The sequence below is a fragment of the Rousettus aegyptiacus genome, unplaced genomic scaffold, assembly GCF_014176215.1.
Source record: "Rousettus aegyptiacus isolate mRouAeg1 unplaced genomic scaffold, mRouAeg1.p scaffold_m13_p_12, whole genome shotgun sequence".
Classification (NCBI taxonomy): domain Eukaryota; kingdom Metazoa; phylum Chordata; class Mammalia; order Chiroptera; family Pteropodidae; genus Rousettus; species Rousettus aegyptiacus.
The window spans coordinates 2,413,643-2,437,272 of record NW_023416287.1 but is presented as its reverse complement, the minus strand read 5'-3'; the positions used below and the strand labels follow the sequence as shown (position 1 = coordinate 2,437,272).

Below are 23,630 nucleotides of genomic sequence, written 5' to 3'. Positions count from 1 at the left end.
ACACTCAGGCTCAGCTCTTGTGCGAAGTCGAGTTTTATTTACCACTTGGGCGATCTGAAATCGCGTCTCCCCTCCCACCCCACTGATCCCAAGGCGACAGAAGGACCGGTGATGACTGCTGCGTCACAGAGCACACCGCCACACAGGAGGTGCCAGGCTCCACCGAAGAAAGCGGAGGTCACGTAACTCCTTGTCTGGCGGATCACTTCCTCCACAGGAAGATGGTCCCTGCGGTCACCAGGCAGGGGCACCGTCCCGTGCCAGCTGCACACATCACCCCGCGTTCCACTCTGTGGGGAGTGGTCAGCCAGGACCGCAGCCTTCTGCACGGTCCAGGTGCGCAGTGCCCTTAGCAGTCAGCAGATGCCAATCTGATCAGACTGTCAGCCCCCAGTTCCTTCAAGCCGTGGCAGTGCCAACCCCGTGTCCGCGACGACATGATCCCCTCTGATGGCTTGTGGTGTCGTGTCTTAAACTGCTTTCCTAGACGATGGGGTCCCCAAACGCACAGGACTCCTCGATCGCGAGGTTGTAATCGGCACCCTTCCCGCCTTTGTAGGTGCTGGTCACAAGCCGCATCCAGCCTCGCTCGCCCTGGGAGAGGGAGCGCGTTAGCTCGCCACGCGCCCTGCAGCCTCCCCGTTCTCCCTGCGTGCCGCCCCATCTCTGGGCCCCCCTCTCTGAGCCCCCCTCTCTGAGCCCCTCGCTTGGGCACGTGCAGCTCCAAGCCAGCCGCTCACTCCTCCCCTCCCCGGGCCCTGCTGGAAATGCCTTGTGAACGTTTAACTAGGTTAATGTTTGACAGGAGGTGCTAGCTCTGCATGGGCGGCCAGTTAGTTAACAGAACCCAAATGGGGGCTGCGGCCGGACGCCTGAGCTCGGGTCCTCTCTCCGTTTGCAGTCACTTAAAAAACACTGACATTCCATCACGTCTACGTTAGTCACTTCCCCCCATTTCATCATAGCGAGTTTTATGTCTCACACTGTTAATGGTTCATACCAGGTCTCAAAGTTGGCAGTCAGTTGACCTCCCCTGGATTTCTGACCCAACTCACGAGTATTTTTTTAAAAATTCCACAGTCTTACTTAGCAAAGCTGAAACTATGACAGGAAAAAGAACGAGAGGGCTGTAGGGGAATAAACTATAAACGCCACCGAACAGCACTTCCCCAGCGGTGCGATTCCTACCCAGGGGGCAGCGGGCAATGTCTGGAGACGTTTTTGGGTGCCACAACTAGGGGACAGGGAAGGAACTGTTGGCATCCAGTGGGTCGGGGCCCGGGAGGCCGCTAAACACCACGACACAGGACAGCGACAACCACACACGACACGAGGACCTGGTCCGAGGTCACGCGTGCTCCGTTCTGGGCCACGGCCCCCAGCTGCGAAGCCGGCAGGGCCCCCGGCGAGAGCAGCGGGAACGGCTTACCCACGGTTCACCCCACGAATTGCGGACAATCCAGTACTCGGTGCCCTCGCTGACACCCCAGCCGGCCACGGAAACGATGTGGTTGATGTAGGCCTTCTCCTGGTATTCCGCGTAGACGCCGCCCGTGTAGCCGACCATCTTCTCCGTTGCCATGATCCCGCAGCTGTGGGCGAGCGGGCGTGGAATGGGCGCTTTCAGGGGAACCGGCTGCGTGAACCCCAGTCCGAGCACGCACGCCAGGTGACCCTGCCTAACCCTGCGTCGTTCCTCCCTTGGCGGCCAGTCCCCGCGTGTCCACAGCCCTGCAGCAGCTCTGGGGGTGCGTCCTCCACCCGCAACCACCCCGAGGGACCCACTGGCCAGTTTACGGGCAGCTGCGTCTTGAGCCCACAGAGTGAAGTTGGCCAGAGGGGACGGGGGGCGGTGGGGAGAGGACAGTGGCCCAGGCAGCCGCGGCGAGGCCCTCACCTGATGGGGCCGTTGGCGTAGATCTCCGCCTTCATCTTCTCCCGCCCCGACAGGCTGCCGTAGTCGCCCACCTTCCAGAGGGTGTAGTTCTGGATGGCAGTGCACTCCTTGAACTCGGTGCACGTCCCGCACTGGTTAAACTTGTCGCACTCTGGGGGTGTGGCATGGAAAGGCAGCAGGAGGCGACTGTCGTTAGCCTGCGAGCAGGGCACACCCAGACCCACTCCCCACTCGGCTCACTGGGCTAGCGGCGGAAACCATCTTGCCAGCAGCTGATCACGCCTTCTCCCGCTGCCGCGGCGGGCCGGGCAGAGACAGGGCAAGGTAACTGCGCACAGTGGGCGGTAACTGCGCATAGTAGGCACTCGGAAGAGAACCTTTCCTCCTGTAGGGGCCTGGAGGAAAGCCCCTTCACAATAACCTACAGCTGGAAACGGTGTAATTAAGTTATCAGCTCTTAATAAGAAGGTTCTATTGCTGGCTAGTGAACAGGCCAATCGTTTGGGGAAAAAATATCATTTCCTAATTACTTTGGTTTGAGGTGGTATCAAGAATTAGGCTGAAGCAGAACAAAATGCCGCGCTTAGTTCTGTGAGACCCCGCCCGCCGCGCCAGCTGCGCTCCAGCACGCCCTCCACCTGCCTGAGCGCGGCTTCCTGCTGCCCACCTGGCCGTTACGGTTCCCTATCTGTCCAAATCCCACCCCCGCCCCTCAGGACACCGGGCTCCTTGAGGATTAAATTGTTGCTTTGATGTGTTCCTTGGCCAACAAACGCCCAGTGCCCGGTACTGGAACGTGCCGGATCTGTGGCCACATTTGCTAATACAAAGACCAGACTATTTATTGCAAACAGGACCCTGCGGAGTTCCAGCTGCCCCGTCACGGCGGTGAGAGGGCCCGGCCCAGGCCGGAGGACACCAGCTCCGGGACCACCCGATGCCTGCTCCCTGGCGGTCACTCCCTCATCCCTGCATCTGTCCTCTGTCCCTCTCTCGGGTTCTGACCCTCGCTGCGTGTGCCACTTCAACAGGACTCACCCAACCAGTCTGGGGGGGTTCTTTCTGGCTAGGCGATAGGGCCCGGGAGGCAAGCTGAGGGCCGGGCCGGGATGGTGCCTGGAGGATGCTGTGGGCTCCAGAGGGCACAGGGGGCTGGGCTAACCCTTTTACAGATGGTGGGAGCACCTGGGCTCCCCCCTCAGCCCCGTCCAGGCTCGCAATCATCCCAGCTCTCTGCTCCAGCTACAGGAGCTCCGACAGACAGGTGACTTAAATCTGCCAATTATGGGTTTGGGGTTGGACATTTTCTTTCCTTTGCTCCTAGGGGAACAGCCTGAAAGGAACGTGCCAACTCCAGGGGTTCCAGGCCAACTTGGGTGTGCTGATCCATCAGCAGCCCCCTGGCTCCAGAACACCTGAATGCACGCGGCCCGGGGGTGCGGGGCGGGAGCCAGGCCAATGCCACCTTCTGCCCCCGGGCCTCCTTGCTTCCAGCTCAGGGAGCAGCCCACCCGCCTCCCCCACCCCCAGCTCCTGGAAAACTTACTCTCCCCCGGACAACGGTCACCTGTGCCTCCATGTCGGAACCCCAAACCATGGCCACACAGGGCTGGAGACACCCCTCCCAGGCCTCCCTTCTGGCTTTCTCAACAAGGACTGCGGGCTCCGCTTCCTGCTCCCCCCAGACCCACAGGGTCCACACCTCCCCTGGAGCCCCGACCGCCGTGCGAGAGGCTCGGGTTAGCCCGGGCTCGGCCACACTTCCCCCCGGGCGGCGGGGGCGGGGCGGGGCCTACCCTGGTCCTTGGCCTGGTAGTTGTTGCAGGTCTCGTCGGGGATGCCGTGCCGGCTGGCGTACTCCCACACCTCCAGGTCGTTGCCCCCCTCGCAGGAGCCGGCCTCGCCGCAGTCGATCACGTGCTGCACGGACAGCAGCGTGGACGGCCACGCCCCCTTCCTCTTGATGTTGATCCGGTCTGCAAGGCAGCGCCCCGGTCAGCACGCCCGCCGCTGCTCGCCCACGGGCCCGCCCTTCCCGGGCCCTGGCGCGTGTGCCGCGCCACCCGCCTGCAAGTGCCAGGCGGGCAGGGCCGTCCCGTCCCGTCCTGCCAGGCTACGGCGGCCCCGTGAGTGCCTGCTAAAGAGCTGGAAGAGGCAGGAACAAAGACCCCGGCGGGCACCTCCGCGAGCAAGTGCAGCCAGGGCCGCCCGTCAACCAGCCGGAAGGCCAACGAGACCCCATGGGGAGCCTGGCGTGGACCAACCCCACGGGCACTGGCGGTCGCAGAGGGAGGGCTCTGAGCAGCCAGCCAGAGGCCACAGACAGCTGGAGGCGGCCCCCACGCGCACCGGGGGCCGCCTGGCCCGCTCCCCTCTCCGTGCATAAAGAGTCTCACACGACCCGGGCTCGGCCGCCATCCCACCCTCACTCCCCATAAGCTCACTTCTCGCCGTCCCTAGGTGATCTCGGCCTCATCTCGCGCTGTGCCCTCCAGGTCAGAGTCACCGCAGCCTCGGCCATGCTGTCCCTGATTACAGGGAGCAGCCAGCCCCCTGCAGCCCGCTCCGGGCGACCCCCTCCTCCCCTCTCGCCTCATGAGGTCCGTGTGTGTAGGGCGAGGGTAGACGAGACAATAAACAAGCGTCAGTGTGGACGCACGAGGCGTGTGGTGCTTCGAGGAAAACAAGAACTGGGAGAGCGTCGTATAGAGGGCGGCCGACGAGCTCGCTGGGGCGGCGCCCATGGGAGAGGGCCTGGGAGAGCAGGTGTCTGGCCTGAGAAGGTAAATCCTGTGCTCCAGCCCTTGGCACGCACACTGGGGCTCAGCACCAAGCAGGCAGCAGCTTACGTGGGCTCTGGCGGGTCAAGGAAGGGTTTTGCGTTTTATCTGCATGAAATCTCAGAGGGTTTCAAGCAGAACAGAAACGTGATCTGACCTGGGTTTGAACAGGCTCAGTCTAGCTGTTAGTGACCGGTGGCAGAGAGGCGAGGGGGCGGCAGGGAGGCCAGTCCGGCAGCTGCGGGGCAAGGCCAGGTGCGGGGCGGGGCTCAGGCCAGGTGTCGTGGTGGAGGTGGTGAGAAGCGGAGGAGTTTACGAGGCATTCTGAAGGCAGACTGGCAAGATTTGTCACGGGATCATGTGAGGGGTATGCAGCGGTATGAAATGGAGAGATCAGGTGTGACTCTGGGCTCTTTAGCCCGAGCGGCTGGAAGTGTGACGTTTTCCGTGAACGAGCCAGGGAAGGGCTGGAGAGGAATGGGGTTTGGGGGTGTGGATGAAAACGGGGTTCTACGGAAAGCAACCTCACAGGGCGATCTGATCGTAAATTCCTAACCGGGCAGGTGATGGCGGCTGGTCACGCTCCCGGCACCTAAAAGGTTTATCTTTGCCCGAAGCCAGCCCTGTGCTCTGTCCTTGGGCATCGCATCCGGGCGGATGCGCCTCTGAAATGCCGCTCGTCCTGACCCCGCGAGAGAAACCACCCTCACGAGACCCGACCTTGTCGCCGTCCTGTAACCCGATCCCCGCCTGGCCGTCCCCCTCCCCGGGGTCATCTGACTGCCCTCCCATCAATCCCCACTGCAAACTGTCATTCTCCAGAGCATTCGAGACTTGCCTCCCGGAACTGTCTTCACATTTGGCTCAAATAAACTCTTAGATAAAAAAATTCTCTCTTGAGTCTGGATGTTTCTTACGTCGACAGGTGTGAGGGTGTCGGTGGGAAGGACGAGCTGTCCAGATCTGAGGGGTCAAGTGTTCAACTGAGAGAGGGCGGGCAGCTGGGTGTAAAGCTGGGGTTCAGGCGAAGGGGAACCCGACGTTCATTAGCGACGTCGGATGAGGAGCCGTGAGGGGGCGGGAGATCGGGGTGCGTGCTGAAGGGTGAGGAAAGCGTGAGGAGATGTGATTGAGCAAGGGAGGGAGAGGCCTGGGGCTGGCTGCGTGGCGGCCCCTTGCCCGTGACCTTGGCAAGAACGATGCCCGTGGCATGGGTTCAAAAATGGAGGAGAGGATGCGGGGTGTGCGGGCTCCCCTTGGGGAGCCCAGAAGAGGGTGGGGGCTGGAGGCGGGTGGAGGCACGAGGACAGGAGGAGGGGCCTCGCAAAGGGCTGATGACAGGAGCTAAGGCGAACTACGGCCGGCAGCTGGGCCAGGCCCCGTGCAAGTCCCCTCCCGGGGGCTTCTGTATCCTCAGTGAGGGAGGAAGGAGGGCCTTCCTGCTGGAGAAAGTGCTCAGGTTTGAGGAGATAGAGGGGGAAGCGGCCGTGCGCCCAGGGTAGGGACACCTGCCCGAATCTGCGCTCCAGAGCCCTGGCACCGCCGACCCGTCTGCAAAGGGACCGGCGCGGGCCCACCGCGGCCACCCTCCCCGCCCGGCAGACTTCCTCAATGCAAATCTTGGCGCCTGACTCCTGCCCTACGCCCTCGCAGACTTCCTGGGGCAGGGCCTCTCAGCTGCCCCGGCCCCGCCCCCCTCAGGCCGCTTTCACTTCCTCGGCCTTGTCACCACCCCGGTCACCACCGCTGCCTCTGCGCTGACCTTCGGCCTCTTGGCGGTCCACACCCTGTCTGCCTGCCTGGCCCCTCGTGTCCCAGTGGCTCCAGTGGTCGAGCCCGGCCCTGTCCATCTCCAGGCCTCGTGGCTCCCTGCACCTTCGAAAGGGGCCTTGGCCTTCCCGCTCCCTTCCTCCACCTTCTGGAAGGTTCAGGTGCACATTCCAGCCCCTGGAGTCTCCTCATCAGTCCCCGAAAAGAGATGGGGCAGGGCCACGAGGGAGAGGCCTCCAGATGCCGCTGCAACGGCAGGCCTGCCCAGCGAGCTCCCCGAGTCAGGGGGGTGGCAGTGCCCCAGCCTTCTGGGGCCAGCTTCCCGGGGGGAAAGTCCCGTCTCCAGGGGACTTCCAGTGTGCCTGCAGCCATCCCTGGAGGTGGTGGTCCCCCCACCCCACTGCCAGGCGGGCCTAGGGCTGAACAGAAGCCCGAGGCTGGCGTGCGGTCTCCCGGGCTGGGCCCCGCCGCCTGCCCTCGGTGCCCCGCCTTCCTTACTGGGCAGAGGGTGCAGGTGAGGATCAGGCCGGCCTGGCTCGATGCTTGAAGCCCAGGCCGGACAACCCCCCAAAATGCTGCCCTGCCGCAAAGCGGCTTTACTTCCGCCCCCTATCAGCGAAGGCAGGTTTGGTGAGCTCGAATTCCTGGTTCAATCCCAGCGGCTGGGGTCGCACACTTTGGCAGGAAGAAGGCACCTGGAAGCCACTTGTCACCGGGCTCCCGTGACAGTGCTGCCTGCCACCCACTGGCCCCAGACAGGCCCGCCCTGCCAGCCGAGACGCGACCCAGTCTGCGCCACTTCGGCCTTCCTCCCCAGCGAGGGTCCCCGGGTCTGAGGCTCCGACACCCCCTTTCCCAGGCCGGACCCTGGTGCGGACTCGCAAGGGCCTGGGGACCCCGGGCTGACGGGGACCAACCGGCGCAGGGCTTCCTGGCCCCCGGGCTGGAGGCCCGTGGACCCCGCCTACCCGCCATGGCGCTGGTACTGCCGTGCGCCCAGCAGGAGCCGCAGTACTGGGGGATGTGCTGGTTCCTGGTGACGCTGGCGTAGTTGACGCCGTTCACATTGCGCCAGTCCCAGCTCTCGGGCAGGTCCGACGGCGACAGGTACTCATGGGGCCGGGGGTAGGTCCTGCAAGAGATCACCAGCCACAACCATCACGGGCGCTCCCGGGCCCGGCACACACGGGGCCCCCGGGGCCCCCTCCTTCCCCACACGAGGGGGCGTGGGAGTGAGCCCATCTCACGCCAGGAGACCCCGCCCTCTCAGGGTGGGGTGGAGGCAGGGCACCCCCAAATGCAGCAGCCAGACTGCTCCCCAAGCTATGCTCCCCATGCCGGGGAGCGGGGCTCCACGAAGCCGGCAAGCGCCAGGACAACCCTAGATGCGAAAGAGAAAAGTGACCCCCCGAACGAAGGGGCTGGATTTGACCCTAAAGGTCGAGGGATGCAGGGCGCCTTGGCTCCTGACACCCCAAGGAGGCGGCGGGGCCCCCAAACGGTGGGCGCACACGCTTAGCCCCCCGCGCCCGCGCACCTGCGCCCCATGCTGGCCAGGCGGTCGGCGCGCGGGGCGCGGTAGCAGCCCGGGCCGGGGCGGAAGTGGAGGCCGGCCCGCGCCGCGCCGGCCAGCAGCACGAGCAGCAGCAGCGGCGGCCCCGCCGGCCTGGACGACGCCATGGCTCCCGCGCCGGGTCCCGCTTCGAATCCCGCTCCGGATCGCGCGCTGGGGGCCCCTCCGGCCGCGCCCCGCCAGTCCCGAAGCTCTGGCCCCCGCCCCGCCCGGCGCTTAAGGTGGCGGCGGGCGCCCGGACACTCCCCCGGGGCGGGGCGCCCGCTCCTGCCCCCACTGACCCGGGCCCCGCCCCGGCCACCGGGCAGAGCCTGCCCCGGCCGGCCGGCCGCCTCCGCCCCCGGGCAAGGGGCGGGCCCTGAGCCGGGTCGCGCCCAGGCCCGCAGGACCGAGAGCTGACCCGCCAGGAGCCACGTGGCTTGCCGGCTTGACTGAGCACATCGTGGTCAGATTTTGAAGGGCCTGGGGCCAGGGGTGCGGACTGCAGGGCCGGACTGGCCTTCGGTTCGGGGATCCTCAGCGCCCGCGTGGTGCTGCCTGGCCCCACAGCCTGCCTGGGCCCCGGCCTCCAAGGGAACCGGCGGACATCTCCCCGGGTCCTGAAGGGAGCCGCTGTGCCCGCAGGGCCAGACCCTGGCCTGGCTTTCAAACCCCACTTCCTGTCTGTAGACGTGTTCCTTTGCCCAGAGGAGGAAGGCAGGGCCCCGAGGGGCGAGATCACTCGGCACAGCGGCCGCTGCGCTCCGCCTCCCAAGGGTGCTGAAAAAGGTTTCTTTCTAAGGAAACTCTCAAATAGGGAACCAAAAGCAGAAGCGAGACCCCCGGCCCCTCCCTCAGCCTGCGCCCTCCCCGCCCCAATCAGAAGCTAGAATGGCTGCCTCCTTGACTTCCAGCCATTTCCGTGGCCACCCCTGGAACCCTGCGGGGCCGTGGGAGCCCAGCAGGCCGGCTACACGGGGCGGCGCCCGGCGGGCCGAGCGGGGCCTCCTGGGCGGAGGCCGTCGCTTCACCCGCCTGGAGGTGCTCGCCCTCACCCTCCTTCCTGCAGAGCTGTCACCCGGGCCCAGCGCAGTCACGGGCCCTGACCTTCGATGTGCCTTTCCTCTTGGAAATTCAGTTCTCGGTGACCCCTAGCACCGGGCAGTGGCTGTCGGCTGTTAGGCGGTGACCTGCGCTCGGCGTGACGCTGAGCTGCACGAGGCCCCACGGGCTCGTTCCGTCACGGGCCTGCCTGATCGAACGGCCTCCAGCCCGGGCCTCACGCAGAGGTCGGACGGGTGGAAGGTCACTCAAGCCTGCGGAGTGCGGGTTCGGCGGAGGAAGTGAGGGTGGCATTTCAGGCTGGTAGGGACAGGGCATCCAGAGGTGGCAAGCTGCGGCGCGTGGGGTTTTTCAGGCACAGAAGCAACTCGAACTCAGGAGGTGATGCTCCGGAGGATGGGGTGGGGGGTGGGGGTGGCGGGGGCGTCCCAGGGTCGAGAGTCCTGCGTTTGAAACCACAACTTTCAAGGCAAGAGACGAGTGTGGTCGTGACGTACTCTACCTCTTCAGGCCTGTGACAGGTCACGTGTGGGAGGCCGAGCAGCAGACCTGGGGCCTTCCCTCCCCGTCCGAACCCGGCTCCGGTCTGCCTGGCTGGCCGCTCTCAGAAGGGGGCGCGGCCGGAGCCCGGACGCCGAGCGCTCGCACCGGCGGGGGCGTCCGGCCTCAGGAGCCCCCCGAAGGGCGCGCGCATAGGCCTGGCACCGAAGCCCCGCACGGCCGCCCGCCTCTCTGCAGAGCAAGCGCGCCCGAGTGGTGGCCCCTGGCATGTTGCAGACGGGGGCGCCGTGTCCCTTTGTGCCCATGAGGGCGTTCGTGGCGGGTGACTCAGGTCTCATGGTCTGGCTGGGAGTGGGGAGGCAGCTGGCCTGACCTCGGCTCTAGCGGCTCTCTCCTGAGCTCTGCGAGCCCCGTGTCCAGTCTGGGGCGCAGCTCCTTCAGGCTCGGAGGCCCCCTGCAACCACGACATGGCCCCCTGCCCGGAAGCTGGCCTTGGGCCCTGGGTGTTTCTTCCCGGACGTAACCGAGTCCTACCGGCTCCCCAGACACGATGACGTTCGAGAGTCGTCTCCAGTCTGGAAACCTCGCCTCCAGCCCTGAGAGGTGGGGGACTCAGAGGCCATTGCCCCATTTCACAGGTGGGGAGACTGAGGCTCCAGAGAGGTCGTGAGACCTGCGCTTAGCTTGTGGGGGGCAGGTTGGAAACCGGTCACTCCATAAAGTCTCCGGGCACACACGTGGTCCAAACTTTCTCATGCCTGAAAACACGGTCGATTCCCCACCCCCAAGAACACGCACACTGCGGTCGGGCCAGGGCCGGCTCACGCCCCAGCTGAAGGACAGGGCCGAGTTTTATTTGCCGGCAAAGGGAGCGGCGAGGCGAGGTCCCTGGAGAGCTCGCGGGGGCCTTAAACACACCTCGCTGACCTGCAGGCTGCAGGGAGCACAGCCCCGCGAGCCGCCAGCCGTGGCCGGCCGGTCGTCGGGGTGCAGGGCTCCGCTGCCTTGTCCCCAGCCGCCCCTCCTTCTCGCCCCGCTGGGGCAGGCCTGCCTCAGTCTCCCCAAGCCTCCTCCCCTCTTCCCTCACTGGTGTGCTCCCATCAGCCCTCTGAACCGCAGGTGGCTGTGGGTTTTACCCCGGTTGCAGCGAGCGTCCTGAAGGGCGGCAGGTCAGGTCTGACTGATGTTTTCTAAGACGCCTCTGGTGGCCACGGGGAGGATGAAGAGAGGCGGCCAGTTAGGGGCTACTGCGGTTGTGGACGGGGGAGCTGGGGGTGATGGATCAGGGACAGCGGACACGTGGGCCGTCGATCTGGCCGGCGGGGCATCGATCTGGCCGGCGGGGCGGGCAGGGCCCGGGACGGGAGGCCGTCTGGCTAGCCCGCCTCCCGACGCCTGGAACCGCACGGCCAGGCGTGGGGCGCGGACGTCCGTGGCCGGCCGCGGCTCTGCCGTGCGATCCCGTGGCGAGGGCCGCCGCCTTCCTCCCCGAGCCACTGGTTCTCTCTACAAAATGGGGAGAACCATCCCAGCTCTGCGGCGGCCAGACGAGCCGGCAGAGACCTTGGCGAAGGCCGGTGGGAAGGGGGCAGGCGCCGTCGGGTGCCCGTGTTCCTGGCGTGCAGGGCTCGTGTTCCCTGCTCCCCCCGGGCCCCTCCTGCGAGTCCCCCGAAGAGCACTTAGCCAATATTTGCCGGATAAGTGAATGCATTTCTGAGAGTCGTACGACCGAGATTTCTTGGACAAACACTGGGCTTGAAGAAGTGTATATTTTTGTTTGATGTCGGCTCTGGGCCATGGCATGCTTATCTCTGTTTCCGCCCCAGAACGCGGCTTATCAGGCGCCGCGCACCTGGGGGTTGGGGTGGGCACGGCTGAGGAGGTGCCGCTGCCCGGATCCCCGTCGCGCCGGCAGCTCGGGGGCGGCGCGGGTGCGTGCGCGCTTCCTCGTGCCGGCCGGGGAAGCCACAGGCCAGGGCTCTGATTCTCGATGCGCCCACGGAGATGACATTTCCAGCGCCCGGCTCGGGGCTGCGAGGTGGTGGAGCGCAGCCCCAGGAGGCCGGCGTGGTCCCGGGCGGCCCTCAGGCCGTCTCGGCGGCCTGGCCTCAGGAGGAACAGCAACGGTCTCCTAGTTCCTCGTCTCTTGCGATGACTTATTCCTCTTCCCAGAACTTTCCTGTGCAGTAAGAGCGCACGCATCGAAGCAGAAGGCGGGAGACTGGATCTCGGTTCATCCGATGATCTGCCCACACCCGCTGAGTCACTCGTCATGGTCCCTCAGATGTCATTTTCCTGCTAAGACATTTGGAGAAATTTCTGCTTCTGAATCACAAGCAAACACTGTAATTCAACAATCTTCTCTGAGTTATCCAAGGAGCTCCGATGCGCTCGGAGCGGAACTTTAGGGGCGGATGAAATCGACGGATTCCTTGAGTGCTCTGCTTTCCTCCTAATTGCAGTTCATTTGTCCAATGGGGGTGGGGGGAGGGCTCCGTCCGACCGCTGGGGGACATCTCTGGGGGAAGTCTGGAAGCAGCCGATTGGGGGTTTCTGGATGACACTGGGTTTTTCTTATCGTCTTAGTTCTGTTCCCATAATAGACCCAAGTGTCGTCCAGGAAAGGCCTTGCCACCACCACCTTGTCTCGCGGACAGAGGCGGCACACCACCGGAGGCAGCGGGGCCCAGCGAGCGGCCGGCCGGTCGTGCTTGACCGCCTCGGTGTCTGCAGGCGGCCGGCCCTCGCCTACCACGCATGCTCGGGGGCAGTTCGCTTCTGCCCTCTGCCCTCGGGGCGATGTGCGGGACGCTCCAGGCAGGCAGGGGCAGAGCCAAGCCGCCTTTCCCGCGTCCCGCAGCCCTTCGGGGGTGAGGGGTGGGCGGGAGGGGAGGCTGTCAGGCCTCACAGACGCCACTTTTAATCACTGGCTGTAGCTCAGGGCCGGGAGTCACGTTCAGCCTGGCGAGAGGACAGGCCCCGGGTAATACCGGCTGGTCCAGGGGACCATGACGCTCCGTCTGAGAAGGGCAGTGGCTTTTACTAAATGGGCATCAGAGGACGGCTCTCTCCTGGGGGGACAGCTACCCTCATAAGTCACGACGAAGGGCCGGGGGTAGAGGGCACTGCTTTGCAGACCTGCAGGTCTTAAGTGCCGACGGTGGCCCTCTGTACCGTGACTAGCTCGAGCCTGACGCGTCGTAGGCGCTTAACCCCTAGGAAGGAACGGCGCTGTCGAGGCCGCGAGCTACGGCTTTCCATCCTGAGAGGCCGACCCGACGAACTCTGCCTGCGAAGGGGTGCTCAGTGCTCCCAGCAGAGCTGTGGCCGTCACCCTGCGTTACGGCTGAGAAAATTCAGCGTGAAGCAGGAGCTGGGAGACGGGCTCATGCCCAGCATCTGCCCTCGGCCCCGGCATCTGCCCTCTGCCCTCTGCCCTCGGCCCTCTGCCCTCTGCCCTCCGCATCTGCCCTCGGCCCCGGCAGCGGCCAGGGCGCAGCTCGCTGCCGAGATGGAGCGAACACACAAGCAGCAGCGCCGGAGTCAGAGCAAACAGGGCTCCTCCCCCTACCCCCTTCACCAACTGCCCCGTCAACAAAACACCTTTCAAGCGCCCATCCGGAAGGCCGGCCTCCCCCCCAGAGCAAACTGAGAGGGCGCGAGGAATGTGCCCCCGGGCGGGGTAGTGGGGGCCCCCTCGCTGGCCCTGCTCCCTCAGCAGAGAGCGGACGCGGGAGGCCGGAAAGGCCCCTCGTGGCCCCCGCAGAGGCCCACACGCAGCCCCCCTCGTGCGGCCACTCCGGCTGCGCCCGGTCTCCAGGAACGCTTTATGCTTTCAGCCGAGACCACCTCTCAGGAGGAAAAAGCCCTCGGGCACTTCCCCCCGCTGCCCCCACGAGGATGTACTCATGAATAAATACATTATTGGCTTTAAAAAAAGCGCTGTTCTGAGCATGGCTGCTCAAACCGGCCCAGCTGTCGGTGTGCGCTCGACAAACATGTCCCGAGGCCCCGGCAGGCATGGAGGTGAGCCGGCAGGGCTGGCGGGGAGATAAGGCATGCCTGTGAGCCATTAGCAAACACAGCCTGAGTGCTAATTGCAAACCGAAGTGCAGGAGCCACCGGAGGGGGGTCCTCTGGCCCCCCGCTGGGAACGGATCAGGAATACCACAGGCACTGCGGGGGGGGGGAGCGGGGGACACTGAGGGCCCCGGCTGCGTGGGAGCCGGATGGGTGGACAGGCGTGAGGGAGGGGACAGAGGGAAGAGGGAAGGGGCCAAGGGGAAAAGGCTGGGGTGAGGCCTCTGGAAGCCGACAGGTTTGTTCTGTGTGTGTTTTTTAATTTGTGAGAAATGCTGCGGGGCACTTGCGAACTCCTTCCCCTTGCACTAAGCTTTCTTGTCTTCACTGGCAGGGGTGGCAGGGTTTGGACCGGGAGCCTCTGAGGAGCACGCGGTCACTTCTCTAGGTGCTGCAGGCGCCGCGGCGCCGAGGGCGGGAAGACGCGCCGTGGGCGCACGTGCCACGCCCGCCTCTCTCCCCAGCCCTCGTCATCGTTGTGAGCGAGCTGCTGCCCGGGGGCTCTCCACCCCGAAGGCATCGCTGTGCCTCCTCAAAACGGGGTTTCTGTCCTCAGAGCCCCTGCCCCAGCACATTCAGGAGCTAGAACATGGATGCGAAGACGTCGCCCAGCCCACACGGCCTGCATTCAGACGCGCGCAGTGGTCCCAGCAACGTCCCTGGTCCAGGACCCACCCAGGGTCACCGGCCCATGAGGTCGCTGGACGGCGTTGGACAGGAGCCGGCTTGGTGCCGGTGCCCGCGGGACACGCCCTCCCCACCTCGGGCTTTCTCTTCCGGCGCCCGGCTCGGTCGCTGTGCTGTGCGGGTGAGCTCCTCTGGGAGTCAGTAGAGGCTGTCCCCCGCTGCACCCTGAAAGTCCTTCATTACCGACTTTCCTGCCTGTGTGGCTGACCTTGTGTCTCAGGCCCCCCCCCCCCCCCCCCCCCCCCCCCCCCCCCGGCCTGGAGGCCTGAGGCCAGGAGGGCCCTGGGTGGGGGCAGACAGACCCCGCAGCCCTCGCCACCGTCCGGTCAGGGGCCCGTCCGGGGACCCTGGGGCTGAGACCAGCTCCGTCCTGCCTTCAGATCCACATCCCGGGGATGATGGTTTCTTCCTGAGCCAGCTCGCCCCACGGACAGCTCAGGGACCTCCGGGGCTGCCCGCACCTGTCTCCGGCCCGGAATCCCAGCTCCCTGTGCACGCCGGCATATGGCAGGTCCCTGCTGGCCGCCGTTCAGTGATCGGGGCCCACCTTGGGGTGCCTGGCGGACGCAGGGGAGGCCGCGGGAAGCAGATGCTTGCAGGCGCGGTGCCCGCGGGCCGAGCCTCCGGGACTGAGAGGTGACTCAGCCTGCCCGGCGCCCGCACCTCCGGGGCCCTGTGCCGCTGGCGGGGCGGGCTGCGGGCAGGACGCCTTCAGGAAGTGCGGCCGGGGGTCCTTCTGGCTCTCGGAGAACCCACGGTCTGTGAAAAGAAACCAATGGCAAGCACTACGCCCCCAGACAACGGGGCAGAGTGAAGGGGACGGCAGGGCGCGGGACCAGGAAAGGCGCCGAGGGCGGGCTGCGTGGGACAGCGGCAGGGCGGCTGGGCAGAGCGGGCACCGCGGGGAGGGCGCAGTGAGCATGCGCGAGGCGCGGGCCGGGCACGCGCGTGGCCCTGAGCTCCGGCGGGCGGCGGCTCCCGCGTCCAGGTTGCTCCTGGCCCCAGCCCTGTGAGGCCCCGTTTGGAGAGGGGGCGGGGAAGGTGTCTGAGGCCAGGTTGGCACAGGCCTCGGTGGTGATCCTCCGAGCTTAGATTTCTCTCTTGGTTTCTCAAACTCCTGAGAATCACTTGTCGCCTTCACCACTTTGGCCAAGTTTGGAAAGGAAACTTTATCTTACCAGTTTACTATTAACGAGTTATTTTTTTCTATCAATGTTAAGGTATGTAACATAAAAACTGTCCGCCCACATCCCCCTAAAGTCACCCGGTGCCACCAGTGGCTTTCGGGCCACTCCTTGGGAGACGGGGCTGAAGACAGGCCCTTAGGCGAGGGTGGGGAGGTGTCCTGCTAGTCGTGTGACTGTGGTGGAGACTCATCACGTTCTGGGATATCCTGCCTCATCTGTCAAGTGACGGGTTTGGACAACAGGACTTCTAATGACGCCAGTGGCTCGGACAGGGAAGCTCACTGGGGGTGGTTCCGGTCAGCTGTGACACCCCGCACCCCACCAGCTGGGAGCCCAGGGCCCCCCGCGGCAGGCCCACAGCCGGTGGGGACCTCTAGGCACCATGCGCAAAGGCGGCTTTGGGCCTTGAACTGGAGGAAATGACGGGGCATCTTCTTTGTTGGGAGAGGAAAAAAACCCCCATCACCAGGATGATAGGCAGAGAGCAGAGAAGGGGGAGGACTGGGCCTCCGGGCTGGACACACCCTTGAGGTCGCACTGGGAGGGTCAGCTGGTCCCCTTCACTGCGGTGACCAGAGACGTGCTGGGCTCACACCACTGAAGGGCGGCTGTTGCAGAGGCTGAGGGTCCCGGGGAGACCGTATACTTGGGCGCCAAGCAAGGATGCGTGAAATTGTGCACATTCAGATTGGCCAGTGTGGAAACCAGATCGGGTCGAAGGTAAGGACAATCGGGTTACTGGTGCTGGCTGTACCACGGCCATTGGTGCCATGGGCCTAGCACACTGCATGCACTTGCTAAATGCTTGATTTATTTAAACAATGCCTTTAATCAGAGAGACACAGGGCACAGTAAAGGCTTAAAGGTTCATTTAATTCGTGTTAATTTCGTCCATGTGCACAATACATGTGCATAATACACGTTGACCATTTTTACTTTTATTACGTTAAGCAATGAACTTTTCCTATCTAAAAATAATAATTTGTCTCAAAACAGTTTTCCAGTGCTTGTTGGGAAACTTCTTACACTAAATCACGATGATATCTTTCCCTCTCGTAGTTTGTTATAAAGTTTAAAAAGATCAGCTATGCTTCCACTTAATATGCAATAGAAAAGTAAAAAGGTAAACCTAAAAGTTTCGGTACAGCAGCAGAAAGAATTAAAATACACCTTCTGGAATATGAATGAGCTTTCGACCCCCAGATGGCAGGGCTCAAGGGCCCCAGCCTCCCTTTAAGATAACCAAGTGCAGAGTGTAACGGCTACCTGATAGTTCTCATCGCTATTTTGAGACTACTTTTACAAGTCTGAACGATATTAAAACTGTCTTCAAAAGTTTTTTAAGTTATGATAAAACACACAGCATAAAGTTTACCATCTTAACCATTTTTACATGTATCGTTCAGTGTATCTTGCAAAGCTGAAACTCTTTCCTCATGAAATACTAACTCCCATTCCCCTCCCCCAGCCATGACACCCACCGCTACTCTCTGTCTCTACGATCTCGACTCCTCTAGGGACCACCTGCAAGTGGGATCACACAGTACTTGTCCTTTGTACCTGGCTTATTCCACTTAGCATAACGTTTTCAAGGTTCATCTCTGTGGTAGCCGAGGTCAGAAGAGCCTTCCTTTTCTCTGGCAGAATAATATTCCTTTGTACGGATATATCACGTTTTATTTATCTGTTCATTCGTGAATGGACACTCGGGTGGTGTCCAACTTTTGGCTATTGTGAATAACGCGACTCTACGAAAAGTGAAGTCTTTGAATGCAGGTGCTTCCAAACCAGGGGCAGAGAATGTTACTGCCTGAAGAGCAGCCGTCCCCCTCCCACGCCAGAGACGAGGCGTTCAGCACTGACACTCGCAGAGAAGTCGAGGCTCTGCAGCTGGAAGAGAACGCGGAGAGAGGACCGCGAGGGAGTGCGGGTCTCGACAGGGTCTTAGCTCTTACGCCAGAACCGTGTGGCCTGCTGGTTAGAGCCCCGGCGACTACTTATGATTTGGGGGCCGTAAGAAGTTCAAGTCACATTTAATTCGTGGTGCCACAGAACGACTTTATTCTTCCACAGCCTGGCGCTTTATTGTGAACTGGACTTGCCGAGGAGAGCATGGCCAGAGGCGTCATTTCCGAGGTCTGGCGGGGAAAACAGCCCCGGGGACGTCCTGGCCCTGCACTCAGTGCTTCTCCAGGGCAGTGGCAAGACGCCGCCTCGGTTACTGTTTCCACGCCAGGAGCCTGGCTCGTAGCTATGTTAGTAGACACTGTCTGTGCGGTCGGAAGTGACCCGTTCCACGCAGTCATGAGAGCGAGCTGCGCACGGTTCGAACGGCGTGCCTCCCTAATCGGTGAAGACACGCGCCGCCTGAATCGTGGGCAGAGGCCACAGCGATGGGCCTTGGGAAGACGGCATGGAGAGCAACCTCCAAAGTGCAGGGAGGCGACCGTGGGGTCAGAGGGCTTGTGTCTGTGCTCACATCACGGGGTCTGTACTTGACTAGCGTGAAGCGCTCTCAGGTGAAGCCAGAGACGCACCGTCTGGTGGGAAAATCTAAAGCGACAGCGGACGCACACACGGGGGCCGGGACGCGGCAGGGGCAAAACCTAACCGAACGGTCTGTGTTGCCGTTTCCTTTAAGGGGATCGGGGGGGCATAGAACGCAGTCTTCATACGTGTGTTCAGCAGAGGCACCGTGAACTGGTGTCACAGAGATGGCTTTTATGCAAAGGACCAAAAGGGGTGTCTCGGGAAGGTCAGTCAGGGGGACCCAGGGACGCGGCCTGGCTCATTTGTCCTTTTGCTTCACCTGCTAACTCGCCAGAGCTAACCGGCCTTTTCGGGGTCCCTCCCCACTGACTCCCACCCCTTTGCTTGCAGTTCTGGGAGGTGATTGGCGAGGAGCATGGGATCGACCCAGTGGGCAGCTACGTTGGGGACTGTGCCCTGCAGCTGGAGAGGATCGGCGTGTACTACAACGAGGCCCACGGTAGGGCGTGGGGCTCCGGGCGCAGGGGTGTCATCCCTGGGGGCCACATGGCGCCGTGTGAGCAATGCCCAGGCGGAGCAGCAGAATCCCGGGGGACGAGGGCAGGGACTGGCCGGGAGGTCACTAAGTGGGGTACATGTCTCAGCATGAGCAGGTTAGGCACCGACCCCCCTTTTTGGTTTTAAAACAAAAGCCAAAATTATTTCCAAGAGAAGGAAAATCTGTTATTGGCAGTGAAACAAAACAATGATAGAAAAAAAAATGTTAAGGTATATTTTATAGATTTGTGTGACTGTTGTCGGGGCTTAGGATATGGCTTCAAATCCTTCTGCCAAAGGCAACTTCTAGAATGCTGAGCTTTTATTTGTTTGGACCCAGTATCACAAGGCTCTACTGGAGGAAACGTTACCTTCTAGGAGAGCAGCGCTGACTCCGTCCCGTTCCTCCTCGCAGGTAGGAAGTTCGTGCCGCGCGCGGTCCTCGTGGACCTGGAGCCGGGGACCATGGACAGCATCCGGTCGAGCAGGCTGGGCGCCCTCTTCCAACCCGACAGTTTCATCCACGGTAGGTTTTTCTGGAAGGCTGTTCCGGGACGAGATGGGGATGCCTCCCGGTGGCGCGCTGCCCTCCCGCCCCTGCCCCCGCTCTGAGAAGGTGACCGGAGCCGCTTCTGCCACAGGTAACTCTGGCGCGGGCAACAACTGGGCCAAGGGCCACTACACGGAGGGCGCGGAGCTGGTGGACGCGGTGCTCGACGTGGTCCGGAAGGAGGCGGAGGCCTGCGACTGCCTGCAGGGCTTCCAGCTCGCGCACTCGCTGGGCGGCGGCACGGGCTCGGGCATGGGCACGCTGCTGCTCAACAAGGTCCGCGAGGAGTTCCCGGACCGCATCCTGAACGCCTTCAGCGTCATGCCGTCGCCCAAGGTGTCGGACGCGGTGGTGGAGCCCTACAACGCCGTGCTGGCCGCGCACCAGCTGCTGCGCGCCGCTGACGCCTGCTTCTGCATCGACAACGAGGCGCTCTACGACATCTGCTTCCGCACGCTGCGGCTGGCCGCGCCCACCTACGGCGACCTCAACCACCTGGTGTCCCTGACCATGAGCGGCGTGACCACGTCGCTGCGCTTCCCGGGCCAGCTGAACGCCGACCTGCGCAAGCTGGCGGTGAACATGGTGCCCTTCCCGCGCCTGCACTTCTTCACGCCGGGCTTCGCGCCGCTCGCCAGCCGCGGCAGCCAGCAGTACCGCGCGCTCTCGGTGGCCGAGCTCACGCAGCAGATGTTCGACGCGCGCAACGCCATGGCCGCGTGCGACCCGCGGCGCGGCCGCTACCTCACGGCCGCCTGCATCTTCCGCGGCCGCATGTCCACCGAGGAGGTGGACAAGCAGCTGCTGGCCGTGCAGACCAGGAGCAGCAGCCGCTTCGTGGACTGGATCCCCAACAACGTGAAGGTGGCCGTGTGCGACATCCCGCCGCCGGGCATGAGCATGGCCGCCACCTTCCTGGGCAACAACACGGCCATCCAGGAGCTGTTCAGGCGCATGTCCGAGCAGTTCGCGGCCATGTTCCGGCGCAAGGCCTTCGTGCACTGGTACACGGGCGAGGGCATGGACGAGCACGAGTTCGTGGAGGCCGAGGCCGACGTCCAGGACCTGGTGTCCGAGTACCAGCAGTTTGAAGACGCCAGGGCGGGCCTCGGGGCGCAGGAGGGCGCGGGGGCGGCCGTGGAGAATAGGGAGCGGTAGCCGGGCGGGGAGCCGCGCGGTGCGGGCGCCCCCTTCCTCCGCCCGCGTCTCCCGCCCTGCTCAGCACAGCCGGTGGACACCCACAAGGCCACAGGTACCAGCTTTGACACAGGACTGCGGGGAGGGGGCCGGGCACGTAATGATGGGCGTTAGGGTTTTTTGCTGGCACTTTCTAACACGAGTAGTTTGGTCCTCAGCACGCTCTACGAAGCCTTTTGATAGCAAACCGAATTCCTTGGAAAGCACCGGCACGGCAGGGCCCCGCGACAGGGCGACACGTGCCTGTGCGGGGCCCCTGCAGCTGACGCTGACTTGAAGCCATTTAGCGGTACCGGGGACCAGCACCCCGCACTCCTTGCGTGGTGCCCCGGGGCTGAGGCTCTGCGCCCAGCGCCCCGCCCCCTCGCCCCCGCCGGCCTCCGGAAGCCAGGTGTAACCGGTGGGCGGGGAGCGGACTGTGTGGGCCCCGCGCACAAGCCAGCGTGTGAGCCCGGAGGGAAAAGGGACAAAATGCCCACCACACGACAGACCCAAACTGTGACAAGCACGACTCAGGAACTGCAGTCCTCACCTTTATTTCTGAATGGCTAGCCTCTAACACCCATGTCTGTTCGCTTTGTTTCTTATTAGTGCCAGACTCTGGGAGTTCATCAGTCGCCTTCCATAGTCCTCGACAAGGTCATTTTGAAATGCCCTTTTCACTTCCAGTGATCAGCTTCGGAGACGCTGCTGCTTCGGAAAGGGCGCAGCCACGCTCAGCAACCGTTCCAATACGAGCAGCAAGCAGCGTCCTTCCCGGTTAGAGGACATCACCTCATTAGGGAACTTCTACAGATCGAATTAATTTGCAGAAGTTGCCATAATGTTTGCACGATGACACAGCTTTAACCGCTACACGATTTTAATCTGCTCACATTACAACAGGAGCAAATACACAAGAGTGTGATCAAATCATCCATAACTTCTTAATTACAGTTTACCTATTTTGGACATCCAGCACCACGGTCCCTCCCAGCACCATGAGGGTTTTAATGGCCTTCTAGAATTAGCACTGAGCTGTATGCTACTTGATTCATGGGTAGCCCGCGATGGGAAGATGCTCTGACCCTCGGCGCAGGAAATATTTACTTGCAGCCACTGGGGTCCTCATCTCCCGCTCGGCTTTTGTCAGCTACAAGAATGGTAAGGCAGCAGGGGGATGGATGACAGTAGCTCATTCTGAGAAACTCTGCTCTCTTCACAAATGCATCATGAGGAAATAACTAAAATATGCACTAATAGAAAATTAAGTCTTATCGCTATCGTGGCAAGTCTTCTTTTTACAAAATAAAAGTTTTAAACGTTTTTTACCTGTTCAAGATCACTAAAAAAAAAGATTTAATAAGAAACTGTACCTATATACTCTTAGTTTGAAGTTCCTAACTTCCTTAGATGCTAAAAAGACTTACGACCTGTGGTTATATAAGAATTTACACACGCGCTTTCTCCAGCACTTCCCTTCTCAAACCTAAAAAGACAAAGAATGCAAGGAAGGACAGAAATCTCAATTAAAAAACTGCCGATTTATATTGCTGTAAAGCTTTTTTTTGTTTGCTCAATAGTAATTATTAAAGAACAAAAAATTTTAATTTTAAATGGTTAAATTGCTTTATTTCAGACTAAATAAATTCCTTTTCTTGGAGTCTAACCACCCAGACTGATTGAGTAGTTAAAAATATTTCAAAATGTATCTCACCAGCCTACTCTTTTGTAGGGTAGAAACAGATTAAAAAGAAAAAAAAACCCCACTAGAAACCAAAAAAAATCTGTCCCGATTCTGAAGAGCCTTTCCTTTAGCAGTATGGTTGCTACGGAGACACTGGCCTCTCAGAGACCCACACAGAGTCAGGATTTGAGAGCTTGCCGGAGCCCTTCACTTCATACCCGAGAATGTGGCATGACCCAGGGACTGATGACGCCCTCAGCGGTCACCCAGCTAGTGAGCCGCCCGCAAGCAGATGTGAGCGCGTCCCCTGGCGGTCTGGACAGTTCTGCCCGCTACCCGGCAGGCGGGATGCAGAAAGTCTGTTTCATCGGTTATCCGTTCAGGATTTTTCGATTGCAGAAGAGCCCTAAAGAACCTCAGCGGACAGCACACTCGCCTTTTATTCAGTTACTTTAATCCTTGCCATGTCACTGAGTCTCACCTCTAATTATCACATCCGCCTAATAAGTGACTTAGCTCTAATTACTTGGCTGGAAATGATTTAGCCCTTTGCCTATCACTTACTTTATTCATCTGGAATCAAAAAGGCCTGACAGCCGTGTGACTCATTTACTCCTGTCTGTATGAAAGATGCTTCTTAGTACCCGCCCCTTGGGAAGGGAGTCCTGACAGACAACTCAGGTGTCTGACTTCAAAACAGGACAAAAGCCCGAGGCGAAGGACTCGGGCCGCTCAGCAGCTGCTGGCCAGTGCCCAGCACCTGGCTCCCGCCTCACTGGCTGCTCCTCGCATGCCCTCGCTGAAAACGAAACAAAACCGAGAAAGGTCAGGAAGTCCCGTCCAGAGGCCAAGAACAGGCATTTTCCTGGGCTCCTCCTGGGCATTGCCGGGGGGGCCCCGACGAGAGCTGGTCGTGTACACGAGCTCAACAGTGTTTTAAAAGTTCCTGTTCCATCTTTTTTCTCCACTCTCCAACAGTTAAGTCGAGCAGTTAACTCTGCGATGGAGTTTTACTTGGTCAAGCGCTTCCAAGTTTTAAAGAAAGATAAAAACCAAACACTTGCAACAGTTCTTCATCCATAAATATTTAATGAATAAACGAATCGCCCTGCAGACACCATCTAACTGTAGTGGTTATGGGGTCTGAGATCGCAGTCAAGAACCTTCGATTTTAACTTTGGCTCGGCCAACTAACTCGAAAAGCCAGTTACTGAACAGCTTTGCCCGGTTGCCTATTTAGAGAAACGCTTCCAGGACAGAGATTCACTTATAAAACAATGTGAAATGCTTTTTGTGCTTAAATACAAACATTAATAGTTCTTCTCTAAAGGTTTTAAGTGCTTGATAAAAAATAAATGCAATTTAGTCTTTTTTCTTCTAACCTAGAATTTTAGTTGTTTTCACTTTGGCTCCTGGCCAAGCAGCACTATGTGGAGGCCATGCCACCTACACCTAGGGGTGGGGCAGGGGGGCGACAACCCACTGACCACTGACACGGCTTCTGCAGTCCGAAGAGAAGGGACAACGAGAGTGCTTCGATGACACAGCCTAGTTTGTCAGTTAATGCCACGAACAGAGAACTTCCTACTTGGAGACACTTGCAAACTGTTTTCTGGATCCCTCTGGTCCCTAGATATTAAACCTGTCCCCCCAGCCCCCACCTGTAACCTCGGT

General features: G+C 61.4%; 2 protein-coding genes across 2 annotated transcripts; one reads left to right on the top strand and one right to left on the bottom strand.

The window, feature by feature from the left end:
- Positions 1 to 15: 15 nt before the first annotated feature.
- Positions 16 to 8,227, bottom strand: CTSZ (cathepsin Z). The gene is made up of 6 exons (XM_016124935.2): positions 7,985 to 8,227; positions 7,416 to 7,579; positions 3,694 to 3,873; positions 1,898 to 2,048; positions 1,430 to 1,592; positions 16 to 594 (listed from the first exon to the last, which is right to left on the bottom strand). Exons 1-6 carry the CDS (start codon positions 8,125 to 8,127, stop codon positions 484 to 486), a joined length of 912 nt encoding a protein of 303 aa, XP_015980421.2. The 5' UTR covers positions 8,128 to 8,227; the 3' UTR covers positions 16 to 483.
- A 7,148-nt stretch (positions 8,228 to 15,375) lies between these two features.
- Positions 15,376 to 23,581, top strand: TUBB1 (tubulin beta 1 class VI). Its single transcript, XM_016124938.2, has 4 exons — positions 15,376 to 16,236; positions 18,397 to 18,505; positions 18,959 to 19,069; positions 19,185 to 23,581. Exons 1-4 carry the CDS (start codon positions 16,180 to 16,182, stop codon positions 20,249 to 20,251), a joined length of 1,344 nt encoding a protein of 447 aa, XP_015980424.2. The 5' UTR covers positions 15,376 to 16,179; the 3' UTR covers positions 20,252 to 23,581.
- The last annotated feature ends 49 nt before the right edge of the window (positions 23,582 to 23,630 follow it).

Excerpts from the sequence above, each read along its gene's own strand:
- CTSZ (XM_016124935.2), bottom strand. The coding sequence starts at position 8,127 with ATGGCGTCGTCCAGGCCGGCGGGGCCGCCGCTGCTGCTGCTCGTGCTG. Across the intron at positions 1,593-1,897 it reads TACGCCAACGGCCCCATCAG|CTGCGGGATCATGGCAACGG; the intron begins GTGAGGGCCTCG and ends GCTCGCCCACAG. Across the intron at positions 595-1,429 it reads ATTCGTGGGGTGAACCGTGG|GGCGAGCGAGGCTGGATGCG; the intron begins GTAAGCCGTTCC and ends TCCCTCTCCCAG.
- TUBB1 (XM_016124938.2), top strand. The coding sequence starts at position 16,180 with ATGCGTGAAATTGTGCACATTCAGATTGGCCAGTGTGGAAACCAGATC. Across the intron at positions 16,237-18,396 it reads GAAACCAGATCGGGTCGAAG|TTCTGGGAGGTGATTGGCGA; the intron begins GTAAGGACAATC and ends CTTTGCTTGCAG. Across the intron at positions 18,506-18,958 it reads GTACTACAACGAGGCCCACG|GTAGGAAGTTCGTGCCGCGC; the intron begins GTAGGGCGTGGG and ends TCCTCCTCGCAG.